The sequence below is a fragment of the Hyperolius riggenbachi genome, chromosome 10 (genome assembly GCF_040937935.1).
Source record: "Hyperolius riggenbachi isolate aHypRig1 chromosome 10, aHypRig1.pri, whole genome shotgun sequence".
Classification (NCBI taxonomy): domain Eukaryota; kingdom Metazoa; phylum Chordata; class Amphibia; order Anura; family Hyperoliidae; genus Hyperolius; species Hyperolius riggenbachi.
This window is the reverse complement of record NC_090655.1, coordinates 238,128,460-238,144,436: the sequence shown is the minus strand read 5'-3', so window position 1 is coordinate 238,144,436 and position 15,977 is coordinate 238,128,460. Positions and strand designations below refer to the sequence as shown.

Genomic DNA, 15,977 nt, shown 5'->3' with positions numbered 1-15,977 from the left:
ACAGACAATGATAACAGGGGTGACTGACAGCACAATACAGGTAACAGACACTAGATACAACAATACAGGTAATAAGCAATAAGATACACAACACAATACAGGTAGTAATACAATGCCAGAACATACACTGTAGTTGTAATGCTAATAATACAAGTTCACATATTCTGGGTAGGGTGTACAATCAAGTATGATACACAAAGGGGTTGAGGGCCCTGCCAAAGGCTCACAATCTAGAGGGAGGGGTGGTGACATGAAGGAGGGTGGGTGCATTGAGAGGTTCTTGGCAGAGAGAGTTACGCCAGAATCAAGGTGAGGTGGGGTAGCCCTCCATTAAGAGCAGAGTTTTGAGTACTTTTTTGAAGGTGTTGAAGGAGGGGGCAAGCCTGATGGGCAGTGGGAGAGAGTTCTACAGGAACGGTTTCCATAGCCCTGTAAGAGAAAGTGTAATAAGGGCCCTGTCGTAACATAGATATTACGGTAGCTAAGACTACTAATTACACCAGAGAGAAAATGTGTGCATCAACCAAGTGAACCTGACAAATCTGGCTTTGCAAATTTGGCCTATTGGCTAATCACGAGACATTGCTCATGCCAATATGCATTTGCTTTCGCATGCCTAAATATGCAGGGTCAAAAACCAAAACCGCAAAACAATCGCCCTGCTGGAATTAGTTCATGCTACATTAGCACTATCCAGGGGCGCCACGAGGAGGCTTCCCAATGCCCCCATACTACCGGGGGGCCGCGGGGGTCCCAGGCTCTCTCACCACCTGGAACCCACACAGCGGCACCCCGGAGGGGGAGGCTGGGGGGTGCAGGCGATCTCCCCAGCGTGGCCAGCGCCGGGAAGAGCCGCCCGCACACACCTCCCAAGATTAAAAACAGGCACTTACCTTAACGTCCATTGCGTTCTGCTACATGCGCATGACCTGGGCGCGACACATAAGGGGAGGACAGGTGCAAACAGCCTGCTCCAGGGCTCTCACCTCCTAAAACAAGCCATTCACCACTTGCCTCCAAAGGAAAGAAAATGCAATGCTAATTACACCAGAGAGGAAATGTATGCATCAACCAAGTGAACCTGACAAATCTGGCTTTGCAAATTTGGCCTATTGGCTAATCACGAGACATTGCTCATGCAAATATGCATTTGCTTTCGCATGCCTAAATATGCAGGGTCAAAAACCAAAACCGCAAAACAATCGCCCTGCGGGAATTAGTTCATGCTACATTAGCACTATCCAGGGGCGCCACGAGGAGGCTTCCCATTGCCCCCTAAATATGCAGGGTCAAAAACCAAAACCGCAAAACCATCGCCCTGCAGGAATTAGTTCATGCTACATAGCACTATCCAGGGGCGCCACGAGGAGGCTTCCCATTGCCCCCACACAACCGGGGGGCCGCGGGGGTAGCTAAGACTACTCCTGGGCCTTTCTTGTAGTTGAAGAGATGAGTGAACTGTGACACCACACTTAAAAAACAAAAACAGCAAACAGAGAAGCTTCCCCATACTGGAGCATTGGTTTTGGTAAAGTCTTAAGCCAATGGGCTCGATTCAGTAAACGGTGCTAACCCAGTTAGCACGCCTAAAGGCTTTGGGCGTGCTAACTAGGGTGCTAAGTAGTTAGCACATACAAACTACTTAGCACCGTAGTTAGCACATGCAAACTTAGCATCGTAGTTAGCACATGCAAACTACTTAGCACCATAGTTAGGACATGCAGACTACTACTTAGCACCGTGCTAACTAGGGTGCTGAGCTCCATGGTTAGATACCACTGGTCTTGCTAATTATGATCTTGTAAAATATAGAATATTTGGAAATTTAAATTCAATCTGAGCTCTATATAGTATGTGACGATCATTATATTATTGTTAACAATACCTCTCATCTTCCACAGTGATAATTGATGCTGAAGCTACTGTTGGAAAAGTTAGGAGGTGCACTGCTACACCGCATATTCTGTCATATGTTCCTTTTCTTTGTTGAATAAACACTGATATTTTTTTTTTAAACTAGGGTGCTAAGTAGTTTACATGTGCTAACTACGGTGCTAAGTAGTTTACATGTGCTAACTACGGTGCTAAGTAGTTTACATGTGCTAACTACGGTGCTAAGTAGTTTGCATGTGCTAACTACTTAGCACGTGCAAAGCATGTTAGCACATGCAAAGTGGCTTTTCACTGGCGTGCTAACACTTAGCACCCTTTTCTGAATCAAGCCCAATGTGTTGTAAGACACAAGTAAGCTTTAGGTTAGCCGCAATGGTTGCATGGCCACCTAGCTTTTTATCCTTCCCAGGCCAGCTGGGCTGGCTTCAGCCTGTAGTGTCGTAGTATAGTGGTGAGCATAGCTGCCCTCCAAGCAGTTGACCTGGGTTTGATTCCTGGCCAAGGTATGTAAGATTAGTCGGGCTTTTGACATCCTACAAATCCCTGGAAGACAAGATCCTCCTCTGGAGGGGGAGGATTACACTCCCTGATTGATGTATATACACATATATTAGTGTAGGCCTGCAATTTAGCATTGAATGGGATTTCTGCCCTTAACACACTGCTTTGTGTGAAAACCAATTTTTTTTTCAGGACTTATGATGTCTATCCCAGTCAACAATGTCTCCCTCCAGGTGTTTGATGCTTTGAAACATCTTTTCCATTACTTTTCTGGCCAGCATAATTTTGTCTAATTTTTCAAGTTCGCCTCCCCATTGAACTCTATGGCGGTTTGCGAAAGTTCATGCAAACCGAACGTTCGTGAACCTAAAATCGGAGGTTCGCCCCATCTCTACATGAGAGTGCAACATGTGTGGAGGTTTTAGGAGGGGGTTGTTGGAGGAGCGAAGTGGGCAGTCAGCTATGTTTCTGTTGACCAGGTCAGAGATGTAGGTCGGGCAGGACTTGTGTATAGATTTGTAGGCCAAACATAGAATCTTGAAGCTGATTCTGAAGCGAATTGGAAGCCAGTGAAGAGATTTGGATAGGGAAGTAGTGGAGACAGAGTGGTGGGAGTAAATTAGTCGGGCTGCTGCATTCATTATGTAGGGAGGCGATGTTGTTCTTAGGAAGGCCAGACAGGAGGGTGTTGCAATAGTTCAGGCAGGAGATGATGAGGGCATGGACAAGGAGTTTGGCAGTGTCTGGGGCCCGGAAAGGCCGGATCTTGGAGATGTTGCGTAAATGGAAATTTCAGGCCCAGCAATGGTTTTGATGTTGCAGGTGAAGGGAGAGGGCTGAGTCCAGGGTGACACCCAGGCAGCAGGCTTGTGTGATTGTGCCGTTGACAGTGACAGATGTCCGTGGGGGGTGAGACTGGTTTAACTTTAGGAACCTGGCAGACATCCAGATAGAATGAGATAGCTGAGAGGCAGGAGGATACCTTCTTCAGGGTGGTGGTGGTGGAGAGGTCCACAGTATGGAAATTAGTGAGCACACTGAAGTGTGGGAAACTCCCACAGGATAAAAACAGCTGAGGGAGGAGGATATGACATCACATGCAGTCGTCTTCCAGGTCCACACTCTCCAATTCAAAACTCCTTGCTTGAATGGATTTAATTCAATATACAATATGTACATAGGGCTACATTTAATTTGTGTCACTCAGCAAGATGCTAACGAACAGGACCTGATGTTTAAAGTCAGATAAGATACGACTGCTCGATGTTCGGACTTAGACTAGATCACTCAGGTTGTGTTCGCTTGACTGTAGAGAGCTGAGGCGTGTATGACTTGTATGTATGAGAACATATAATTCAATAAAAAATTATGTTAAAATCAGTCAGTTCTATTGTTTACATGCAGTGCTGGGCCCGGAGTCCTTTACACTGATTACCATCCAATCCTAATTCATGTGGAAGTAATGAATATATTACAGAAATAAATATATAGACAGAAATATATAGACAAATATAAGACAGAAAAAACACTCAGTGAAGGAGATGCATCCTGCTTTATTGAATACAGCAGCAATATTCCATCATCAAAAGATTTTCACTCAAAAGGCATAACGTAAACATATCACAACTGTGTGAAATAAGCCCCAACTCTCCCCTATCACCAGACCTCATGCTGGGGCGATGGGAAATAATAATTTGTCATAGATTTGGACCTCCAGCTGAAAAATCCCTTCTCTGCTCTGTGGCTGACCCTCCTGACAAAAATATAATCATGTTCCCTTGTGAAAGTGACTCCACACACCAGACTCCACCCACCACCAAAACCTCTATAGATACACAAAAGCACACTGGCTCATTTTGCTTTCACAGTAACTCTGTCACCGATCGCCCACACTAAAGCCTCTTACTGGCTGTGTAGGACCTTAAAGTGTACCTTAAAAATTAGAAGATATACTTACCTAGATGATCTATAAGCTCTTCAGACCTCTTCAGGCTTCTTATTGCATGTCCGCCCCATTTTGCTGCTGTAGACCCTTGCATAGCTGTGGCCAGGGACAGTGGCACCTGCACACTCAATGCGCCATCGTGTATTGCACGATGTCCGTGAGCGTCTTGTGCATGCACAGTTTGTATTATAGTCGTCACTGCGCATGCCCACGATGCTCCCAGTGATGGCTGCTACACTCAGACAGGCAGGACGTGTGGATGGACTGTGCATGCGCCCACCGGGGTTGCAAAACCCTTAGGTGTACATTAAATAAATATTTAAATGCACAAGTGTATATGCTCTGGTTTGAGATTGCAGCAACTCCATGTCTCATGTCCAAGGCTTAGGAGGGATGGCAATTACAGATAGCTTAGGAGGAGTTCATCTGACTACCTATGCTGGGATGGGTGTCATCTTGCTACCTATACTAGGTAGATATAATCTTGCCAACTATAGTGGGGGTGAGGTCATTTGGCTACCTATACTGGGGGTGGGGGCATCTGGATTCTATTACTGGGGGGTGGTCATCTGGCTACTGATACTTCGGGGGGGTTAGGGGGGGCAACTGGCTACCTATACTGGGGGTGGGGGTATGTGGCTACCTATACTGGGGGTGGAGGCATGTGGCTACTATTACTGGGGGTGGTCATCTGGCTACTAATACTGGGGGGGGGGGGGGGGGGTTATCTGGCTACCTATACTGGGGAGGTCATCTTGCTATCTATGCTGTCCCGTGAAAGTGGCCTAAACTTGCCATGTTGACACTTTACGATAAATAGGTAGATTTTGGGTTGCAGTTTGGGCACCCATCTCCAAAAGGTTCGCCATCACTGGCCTAGGCTATGACATCACTGGGAAGGCGGAGTTACATACCAATTTACAGCAATATAGGATATGGAACTGTTTCTGATGCTGAACTCATCACTCAACACATAAAAATGGGTATCCAGAATATGTTCTACTATATATCATTACGGTTCCTCTTTAAGGTCCAACACAGTTGGTAAGAGGCCACCATACAGGCGGTGAGTATCACTGACACAGTGCAACCCCGACTGCTATATTTATAGACTTTATCTTATAGGGATGTGCAGCTTACCGGAAAGCTGCTTAAATGGTTCCATATATCAGTAAATGAATATAAGTTTTGTTTTATCTGTGCTTACAATCATCTTTATGATAACCGAAACATCACTTTTCCCGGGGCTGACCCTCAGCTTTATAACAAATCAAAATAAATAAATTACAAAACACAATTCATCCAATGAAATTCCTCCACATTTCTCATCAGTGTTTCTGTGTTTTCCTATGGTACCTTAAACCTGCTAAATGTTTGAAAGTTTTCCCACACTCTGAACAGGAAAACTGCCGCTCATCACTGTGACTTCTCAGGTGTCCAATTAAACTTCCATTATAAACGAAACGTTTGCCACATTCTGAGCAGCAATACAGGCGCTCGCCCGTGTGAGTTCTCTGGTGAATAATAAGGACTCTTTCATCAGTAAAATCTTTCCCACACTCTGAACAAGAATAAGGACGCTCACCTGTGTGAGTTCTCTGGTGTATAAGCAGTTTTTTCTTGAACGCATACCCTTTCCCACACTCTGGACAGGAATACCTAAACTCACCCTTGTGTACTTTCATATGGGCAGTACAATTACTTTTACTAGAAAATCCTTTCCCACACTCTGAACAGGAAAACGGCCGTTCGCCTGTGTGATATCTCTGGTGAGTAAGAAAATCACCTCTCAGGCAGAAAGTTTTCCCACACTCTGAACAACGAAACCTATGTTCCCCTGTGTGGTTCCTCTGGTGTGTAACAAAGTTGTCTTTGGAATTAAATCCATTCCCACATTCGGAACAGAAATAAGGACACTCGCCTGTGTGAATTTTCTGGTGCCTGTGCAGCTTTGATTTATCAATGAAACCTTTCCCACACTCTGAACAAGTAAAAGAACGTTCACCAGTGTGGGTTTGCTGGTGCCTGGAAAGCTTTGCTTTAGCATGGAAGCCTTTCCCACACTCCAGACATTGAAAAGGACGCTCGTCCGTGTGAATTTTTCCATGTTCACGGAGTTGGCATTTACTAGAGTTACTTTTCCCACACTCTGCACATGTAAACATTCTCTTGTGTTTCTTAAAAACAGAACATTGATTGCTTCCGGAACATGTAAAAGGCTTTTCCCTACTATGAGCTTCCTCTGGTTTCCCACAGTCGGAACAAAGGCAGGGTGTCTTTGTGGAGTGAAGTCTCTTGTGAATACGAAGCGTTGAGTTTGAATGATTTCTCACACTCAGAACAAGCATAGGGTCGTTCATCGATATGAAATCTCTTGTGCAATTTAAGGTAAGATTTGGTTTTGAATGATTTCCCACACTCAGAACAAGAAAAGGGCCTCTCACCAGAGTGGATTCTCTGGTGTTCAGCAAGATTTAACCTACCTTTAAAACATTTCCCACACTCTGAACATGAAAATGGCTGCTTGGGTAAGTGCACCCTCTGGTGTGAAGCAAGAGCTGCTTTAGTCTTATAACATTTCCCACATTCAGGACAAGAGAACATCTTATTTTCTCTATGTGTGGCGAGATGTGATGTATCACAAGAAGATCCCTCCAGATTAGACAGATCTGTTGCTGTATTGTCTCTGTGATGCGGTGGATGGATATCTAAGGTGACAGTTTGTGATATCTCAGACTGTTCACCACTAGAGGGAGCTGCTCCCCTATCTGAAGTGTAACTGCTGTGAAGGGCATTTTGAGTGACGAGCACACACTGAGTAACACCACTATCTTCTTCAGTATCACCTGGATGTGACATAGATTGTCCTTCTGACTTCTTCCCGACATCGTGTCTCCCTGCTGGAAGGAAAATGTTATGGTTATACGCATGTTACAGTTTTGTGTTCTACAGTCAATATGATATTATACTTAGTTTGGGAAAACACTCCTTTTTGACACAAAATTGTCCTTCACAGGGCAATCCACTTTGCCCTAATGGAACACTTGGTAATATAACAAGGACTGTATGCCTAAAATACCACAACAATAATATTTTTCAGTTCGAAAAAAAATCAAATCTTTTTGCCCAAGGCGAACTTTGGGCAAAAATATACTAATCTAGGTAGAGGAAAGTCCCTGGACCCTCCAGAGGCTTCCTGTTTCCTCCTTGCCAATACCACCACTGCCCAGGACTCTCTCAAAGTTCGCAGCCATGGTCCTCACAGCCGAGGCCATACTCTGGTACTGTAGCGGGTGCGCTCGTGCATGAAGGACAGTCGCGATCACAAATCCGACAGGCTCTAGTCTGATCACTTTTGGGGGGTTCCCGCATGGCAATGGTGGGGGGCTAAGAGAACATGGGAAGCCTCAGGATCCAGAGGCTTGCTTCTACTTAGGTATTTTGGTAGTTAGGCAGATGAGGTGCACAGGACCCACTGACAAACTCCACTGAAGTGCTCCAAGCCCAAAATAAGTCCACTGTAGCATATGAATAGAAGAAAGCGGCTGGGCACATTCAGAGTAAAACAACGCCACTTTATTAGAAAACTTTTTAAAAATCAGGCAGCAGTACATGGCACAAACTACAAGGAGAGAGAGCGTGTGCAAGCAGGTACAAAGTCGACAGCCGTTTTGCACCCTCACATGGGGTGCTTCATGAGGACCTGATGAAGCACCCCATGTGAGGGTGCAAAACAGTGCCAGGGTGCGAAACAGCTGTCGACTTTGTACCTGCTTGCACATGCTCTCTCACCTTATAGTGTGTGTCATGTACTGCTACCTGATTTTTAAACAATTTTTCTAATAAAGTGGCGTTTATTACTCTGGATGTGCCCAGCCGCTTTCTTCCATACATATGCTTCTTAGGTTTTTTTTGTCGCCTCAGGACACTTAAACAAGCACAACAATCACCAACCCAAGCAAAGACCAAGCGCTACGGGTAGATGATCCTCATTTCATATGGACCCCAGCAGGTATTCCACTGCTGCACAAGGAGACAAGGGTCCTGAATATTAAGAAGAGAGTGACCAACGTCCAGCAGACGGCTTCCTGGGGAAGTCAGTGGCAGCTTTTCTTCCCTCTACTGATCTATTTTGTTTTTTTTATTCAACCTTCAGATAAACTTTAACTTCTTCTGGACTGCGCTGCTCCGGCCCCTTATGCTAGGTACACGCCATGCAATTTCCTGTCAAATCGATAATTTCTGACAGGTCTCAGATCACTACTACACAAAATCAGTCCCTTTATCGATCAGGAGCAATTTGGATACGTCAGAATTATAGGTTCGATATTATGAGAAATTGCCTGGTGTGTAGATAGCATGTGTCTCAGTGATCACTGGGGTTGGCTGGAATACGACTGGTGCATGGAGCTTACGAGTCTTCGGGCAGCTGAGCTTAGCAGCAATGGAAGCATGTTCGGAATGGAACCGCACAGAGCCAGACTATTGATATTTATGCTCTGGCAGGGATAAAAGCCTGCTAACAGGGTGTAGATTTCAATAGCTTTCCTCCAGAAGAGGTAACGTTAAAGCATAAGAAAATATTTACAAATTACCTGTGCTGATATCTGTGGGGCATTCCTCTTTACTTGTCCCCATCGTGTCACCCTCCTCCATAGACTGCTGATCACTCCTCACATATATTTCCTCTTCTTCCTCTTTAATTGTCCTCATCATTTTACCCTCTTCTATAGACTGCTGATAACCCATCACATACGTCTCTTCTTCTTGTTTAATGGTCCTCATCTGCCCTTCCTCTGTAGACTGCTGATCACTCCTCTCATACATCTCTTCTTCCTCCCCTTTAATTGTCCTCATCATGTCACCCTTCTGCATAGACTGCTCATCACTCTTCTCATAAGCCTCTTCATCTTCCTCTTTAATTGCCTCCATCATTTCACCTTCTGTTGTGGTCTTCTGATCACTTTTCAAATAAGTCTCTTCTTCCTTTTTAATTGTCCTCATCATGTCATCCTCCTCCATAGTCAGCTGATCACTCCTTACACACATCTCCTCTTGCTCTTTTATGGTGGACATCATCATGTTACCTTCCCCAATAGATTGCTGCCTCCCCCTTTCATGTATCTCCTCTTATTCTTTTATTGTCATCACCTCATCTTCCTCTGCAGCCTCTTGTGCCATCTTCACATATTCTTCTTCATTCTTTCTCAAGGTTCCCACTTCTTCACCCTAAACTCCCAAAATAATAACCAAGATGATATTATTTCAAAATTTTTGGACATTCCAGTGTGTGTGTGTGTGTGTGTGTGGGGGGGGGTGTATGGGGTGTGTGTAATAGTAGTAATAGCAATAATAAAAGGAAGGAGCATAGATATTGTGTACACCAATAAATGTATTGTGTTAGATGAAATGTGAACACTTTCATAGTGCTTTTCTTCCGTCTGACTCAATGGGCTTGATTCATGAAGCCACACTGCTATAGTAGCGTGAGCTCCATGATAGCAGCACAACCTAAATTCAAGGCTGCATGCTACGCCAATAGGTGTTATGAAGGTGACAGCCCCAGGACCGCCTAACGCCGTTTGGCATCAAGTCCTGGAGCTGTAGTTTAGCAGGGAAAGAGCGCGAGCATGCTCCGCTCCATGATCAGCCTAACAGCTGCGATTGCGGCTAGCAGGCCATTAGTAAATGAAAGGGGAAAGAAATCCCCTTTGTTTACATCGGTACAGCGCTGCTGTCTAGTTCAGCACTGTACAAAGGACACTTGGCTGTCCCTCGGAGTGGCTGCCAATCAAAGCCCTCTCATAGGCTGATGCCTATGAGAGGCGGAGAAGAGGACGGATAGCCGTCCTAGTCAATTCAGGACAAGGAAGGGGGAGGGAAAGTCAGGCATTGTAAGCCTAATAAAACAAGAAACAAACGATGGCAGGAGCGATCAGACACCTCCAAAAGAATGTCCAGAATGTCCTATTAAGGACAATAAAAGGAGGTAAGAGTCATCTGTTAGATGAGTTGTATGGCTATGCAGCAACCTGACAAAGCTGCACAGCCCTGTGTTGTGAAAAATGGTCTGGTCACTAGGGGGGTGTAAGCCTGTAGTCCTGAAGTGGTTAACCACTGAATTAAGCCCAAGGTGCCTAAGAGCTGAAGCCACAGAAGGCACTCAGTAGCCCACCCTGGAGCATTAAAGTGAACCTCCGGACTAAAAATTTACTCAGCAGAACTGAAAAGGCTTTGTGTTTCTTGAACAGTTTCACAGCATCAGAACTTTGTTTTTCTTGCCAAAGCATCATTTTTAGCTGCATTTTTAGCTAAGCTCCACCCATCAAAGAAAACTGCCCAGGCTTTTTTCCCTGATGCTGTACAAAGCATGATGGGATTTCCTATGTTGCCTAGTGTCACAGGAGCCCTAGTGGCTGACCGCACTTAGCCTTCTAAACGGTGCCAGCGCACAGATCGTGCGAACTCTGGTCGCAGTCAATGCGCAGGAACCGTTAAGAATTAGCCGCAGACAACTCAGAAGGGAGCCTGTGAGACACGGATGATTACAACTTCACCCACTGGTTCAGAGTAAACTGCCACCACCGCGGTTATCATGGGACCGTGGAGCCCACTAACTGACTGACTAATCCTGCGAATAAAACGGTTAAACACACGATATTCTGTCTAGCCAACAACAAACAAACAGTAGCGTATCTTCAGAGACCCGGGATCAGTTCTGTGTGTGCTGATAAGCAGGGTAGCGGACAGTGAATGACTTGGAGAAAGTCGTTTATTCACGCAATATAAATAATTAATATATACAGACAATTATTAAAATCACAATTATTAAGACAGTAATAGCTGGTATAAAAAATAAAAGAAGGGAGAAAAATACTTAGTTCCTGTAAAGATGTCCTTTTTGTGGGAAAACAGAGTTCTGAGTTTCAATCAGAGTTCAGAGTTCAGACCAGGTGGATGCCAGCATATCCTCAAGCTGGCATCTGATGAGTTCAAGATGTTTTCAGGGTGGAGGACACTGAGTTTGGCTCCTCTGCCATTCTTATGCCCCTGATTCAGTAGGAGGGAGTGAGGGCGGGGAGCCATACACCCCCTTAGAAGATGAGATGAGCCCTCCCCTTGTCCTGGGGGCCAGAAATCATGCCTTAACCATATATGGGCTCTATCTCACAGAACCGTACAGGTCAGGGCAGATTTATTAACATTTTCAGGTCTGTCTTGATTTACCCAGCGCCCTGATACCAGACATGAGGGGTGGGACCCCTGTGGTATCATCAGGGCATTTTCAAACTGCCTAACTGGCAGTCCTTACCTCAGAATGTTCTGAAACTTCCTCAGAACCAGCACCGGGGCTCATGCTACACCTCCCCCACGTTTGGCGAAGCTGCCATCTCAGGAACCCCAGAAATATGACCGATCTGGGAAGTTATGGATTATGCTATGAGACTCAGGTTTATTCAGGATGTGTTCTAGCTGCTAACAGCTGACTTCCCTTTGATCTTTACCAGTGAGCAAGGTGTCACGACCTCCCGGAGATTTGTAGCCTGCCTGGCTGCACCTAGGCATCCTGATCACCCTTTTGGTTAATTAACATCTACATGAGATCAGCTAGGTGTCACCTTATACCTGATGGATGGGCCATCAGCACAGCTTGAAGCCAGGGACTCTCCGGGGCAGATTAGGCTCAGGCTCATTAGCATATCAAAAGAGCCATCCAGCCTTTAGGATGGTGCTCTCTCTCTCTGCTAAGAAAAGGACTTCAGCTGCCCCTACACACTCAACCCAGATTGTATCGATTTGAAGCGCAATCGATGCAGGGAATCGAGTGCGATCGCTTTTTCTTCACGGGCGGTTACAGGACGCGCCTGCGGCCCCGCAACCGTCTCCAGCTGGATGGGACAGTTCTGCGGGTATCAGCCACCCGGGTAGTTGCAAAAGTCTCAGCAAGGTCTGCAGCGACAGTGGCTGAAGCCGGCCTGCGTTCTAACACAAACTGTCGTACATCAGCAGGGCAAATGTTCAGAAATTGTTCGAGGACTATCAAGTCCTCCAGGACGCCATAAGACCCTTTGGTGAGGCCTAGAGTCCACTGGCGGAGTGTGGTGAGCAAGCTGCTGGCCACATCTCGGTACGAATCCGAAGGCTTTTTCTGCCAGGCCCTGAACTTTTTCCGATAGGCTTCTGGCGTCAGCTGGTACTTAGTAATGATAGCGTCTTTTATAGCAGCATAATCATTATCCTTCTCCGCAGGCAATTCTGCGAAGGCATCAAGCGCTTTGTAGCGCAGCAAAGGTGTCAGATGTCTGGCCCACTGGTCTTGGGACAGACGATACTGACGGCATGCTTTTTCAAAAGACCGCAAAAACAAGTCAATGTCTGTGTCTTTTTCAATATTAGCAAATTTAAATTTTGCACTTACGGGTGGTGCAGCTCCTTCAGCAGGGAGGCTGGGCGGTGAACTCTGGCTGGCCTGTTGCACTTTTGCCATGTTTAGCTCATGCTGTCGTTGGCGCTCCCGTTCTCGCTCAGCGGCATCCCTCTCCGCGTGGCGTTCAGCAGCAGCAGCAGCTTTGCGTTCTGCAGATTGGCGCTCCCGTTCCTCTCGTGCCTCTCGCTTTTGCTCCACCATGTACTGCAGGTACTTGTCCAGGTCAGTCTCCATCAGCTTTTGTAATGCCTGCTGCATTACCGGGTCAGCACCCATGGACAGTCCAGTACTGGCCAGTTCCGGGCGAGTACTGTCAGAAACTCTGGGGTTGGGGTCCACACTGACATTCTCCTGCGTAACTGTTGATGCAGGGCCCTCAGGATGCACAACCTCTGTACGGTCAGGAGTCTCAGTCTCTGGTTCCCCTAGACTGTCAGATGGGCTGGTATCCACTTCAGCGGACACTCCCGGCTCCCGCAGTTGCTGGGCATCCCATCTGGACAAGTCTGCTATCAGGTCCCGTTTGTTCTTGCGGAGGATGCCAATGCCCCTCTCTTCGCAAAGATTTTCCAGGTCTGCTAGGCACATGTTCTGGTAGTTCCCGGACATTTCCATGCCAAATAAAATAAAACTTTTGGGGAGGGGTACTGGCTACACAGTCTCTCTGTATATATAAAAAATATATTGCCTTCCAGCTACACCAACGAATTAGTTCGTTTCTTGATAGCGCTAGCGCTATCTTAGATACTTTCAGCACAACACAGGTCCCACCCGCTGCCTAACACTGTCACAGGAGCCCTAGTGGCTGACCGCACTTAGCCTTCTAAACGGTGCCAGCGCACAGATCGTGCGAACTCTGGTCGCAGTCAATGCGCAGGAACCGTTAAGAATTAGCCGCAGACAACTCAGAAGGGAGCCTGTGAGACACGGATGATTACAACTTCACCCACTGGTTCAGAGTAAACTGCCACCACCGCGGTTATCATGGGACCGTGGAGCCCACTAACTGACTGACTAATCCTGCGAATAAAACGGTTAAACACACGATATTCTGTCTAGCCAACAACAAACAAACAGTAGCGTATCTTCAGAGACCCGGGATCAGTTCTGTGTGTGCTGATAAGCAGGGTAGCGGACAGTGAATGACTTGGAGAAAGTCGTTTATTCACGCAATATAAATAATTAATATATACAGACAATTATTAAAATCACAATTATTAAGACAGTAATAGCCGGTATAAAAAAGAAAAGAAGGGAGAAAAATACTTAGTTCCTGTAAAGATGTCCTTTTTGTGGGAAAACAGAGTTCTGAGTTTCAATCAGAGTTCAGAGTTCAGACCAGGTGGATGCCAGCATATCCTCAAGCTGGCATCTGATGAGTTCAAGATGTTTTCAGGGTGGAGGACACTGAGTTTGGCTCCTCTGCCATTCTTATGCCCCTGATTCAGTAGGAGGGAGTGAGGGCGGGGAGCCATACACCTCCTTAGAAGATGAGATGAGCCCTCCCCTTGTCCTGGGGGCCAGAAATCATGCCTTAACCATATATGGGCTCTATCTCACAGAACCGTACAGGTCAGGGCAGATTTATTAACATTTTCAGGTCTGTCTTGATTTACCCAGCGCCCTGATACCAGACATGAGGGGTGGGACCCCTGTGGTATCATCAGGGCATTTTCAAACTGCCTAACTGGCAGTCCTTACCTCAGAATGTTCTGAAACTTCCTCAGAACCAGCACCGGGGCTCATGCTACACTTCCCCCACGTTTGGCGAAGCTGCCATCTCAGGAACCCCAGAAATATGACAGATCTGGGAAGTTATGGATTATGCTATGAGACTCAGGTTTATTCAGGATGTGTTCTAGCTGCTAACAGCTGACTTCCCTTTGATCTTTACCAGTGAGCAAGGTGTCACGACCTCCCGGAGATTTGTAGCCTGCCTGGCTGCACCTAGGCATCCTGATCACCCTTTTGGTTAATTAACATCTACATGAGATCAGCTAGGTGTCACCTTATACCTAATGGATGGGCCATCAGCACAGCTTGAAGCCAGGGACTCTCCGGGGCAGATTAGGCTCAGGCTCATTAGCATATCAAAAGAGCCATCCAGCCTTTAGGATGGTGCTCTCTCTCTCTGCTAAGAAAAGGACTTCAGCTGCCCCTACACACTCAACCCAGATTGTATCGATTTGAAGCGCAATCGATGCAGGGAATCGAGTGTGATCGCTTTTTCTTCACGGGCGGTTACAGGACGCGCCTGCGGCCCCGCAACCGTCCGTGACACCTAGCAACTGGGAGGGGTGATCAGCACACAGGACAGTTAGAACTGTGTCTCATGCTCCCTGTCACCTCCTTTCAACCAAAAAGATGGCTGCCATCATGAAATCAAACATTTGCCTGTTCTTTTAAAACAGGGTGGGTAAGAGATTATATTACCTATCTATTTTAATTAACATAACTAATGTAACTTAATGACAGTATGTTTGTTTAGGCTGAAGTTCCTCTTTAAGATGCGTTGCTTAAAAAAAAACAATAGTAGAGTCCCGGTTATCCGAAACGCAAAAAAACAGCAGTTTCAAACCAACCAGCACACTTCCCTGGCAGCACTCACAGTGATGAAGGCCAACTTTTAGGGCTAATTGAAATTCAATGGCAGCGCATCTGAAACCAAGCTGCACCTGACTGACACTAGCTGCATAGGGAGGGCTGCAAAGTCTCGTAAAGGCACAATTGTGCTCATTGCAGGATGACCTCATTGCGGTGGAAGGGTCAAGTATGAAATCTTTTTCATGCAAACTATTTCGTAAGTGAACATCCTCCATTAGTGTAAGTTTAGTAGCACCTGTTTCAGTTGTAATGAGCGCAGCTGTGTCTTTAAAGGGATTGTCCGGGTGGGGGAAGAAAAATGACATTTACTTACCCGGGGCTTCCTCCAACCGCCATGTTCCTCACAGCATCTCTGCTCACAGCTGCCGGCCCGGGGTCCCCGCCAGTGCAGAGGCTGACTTCACAAGGTCGTCCTCTACTGCGCCTGTGTGAGCGTCGTTGTCAATCACGTCCACGTTGTCTGGAGTGTACTGCGCAGATACAGTAGTTCTGCCCCTGCGCAGTACACGCCGGATAACATGGACTAGATTGACAGCGGCTCTTGCGCAGGCGCAGTAGAGGAGTACCTCGTGAGGTTGGCCTCTGCATCAGTGGGGACCACGGGCC

The 15,977-nt window shown here is 46.4% G+C and overlaps 1 protein-coding gene across 1 annotated transcript; it reads right to left on the bottom strand.

Annotated features, from left to right (window-relative positions):
• Window positions 1-5,356: 5,356 nt before the first annotated feature.
• On the bottom strand, window positions 5,357-9,421 carry LOC137536968 (oocyte zinc finger protein XlCOF22-like). Its single transcript, XM_068259133.1, has 3 exons — window positions 8,935-9,421; window positions 6,823-7,236; window positions 5,357-6,710 (listed from the first exon to the last, which is right to left on the bottom strand). Exons 1-3 carry the CDS (start codon window positions 9,419-9,421, stop codon window positions 5,668-5,670), a joined length of 1,944 nt encoding a protein of 647 aa, XP_068115234.1. The 3' UTR covers window positions 5,357-5,667.
• Between the last annotated feature and the right edge of the window lie 6,556 nt (window positions 9,422-15,977).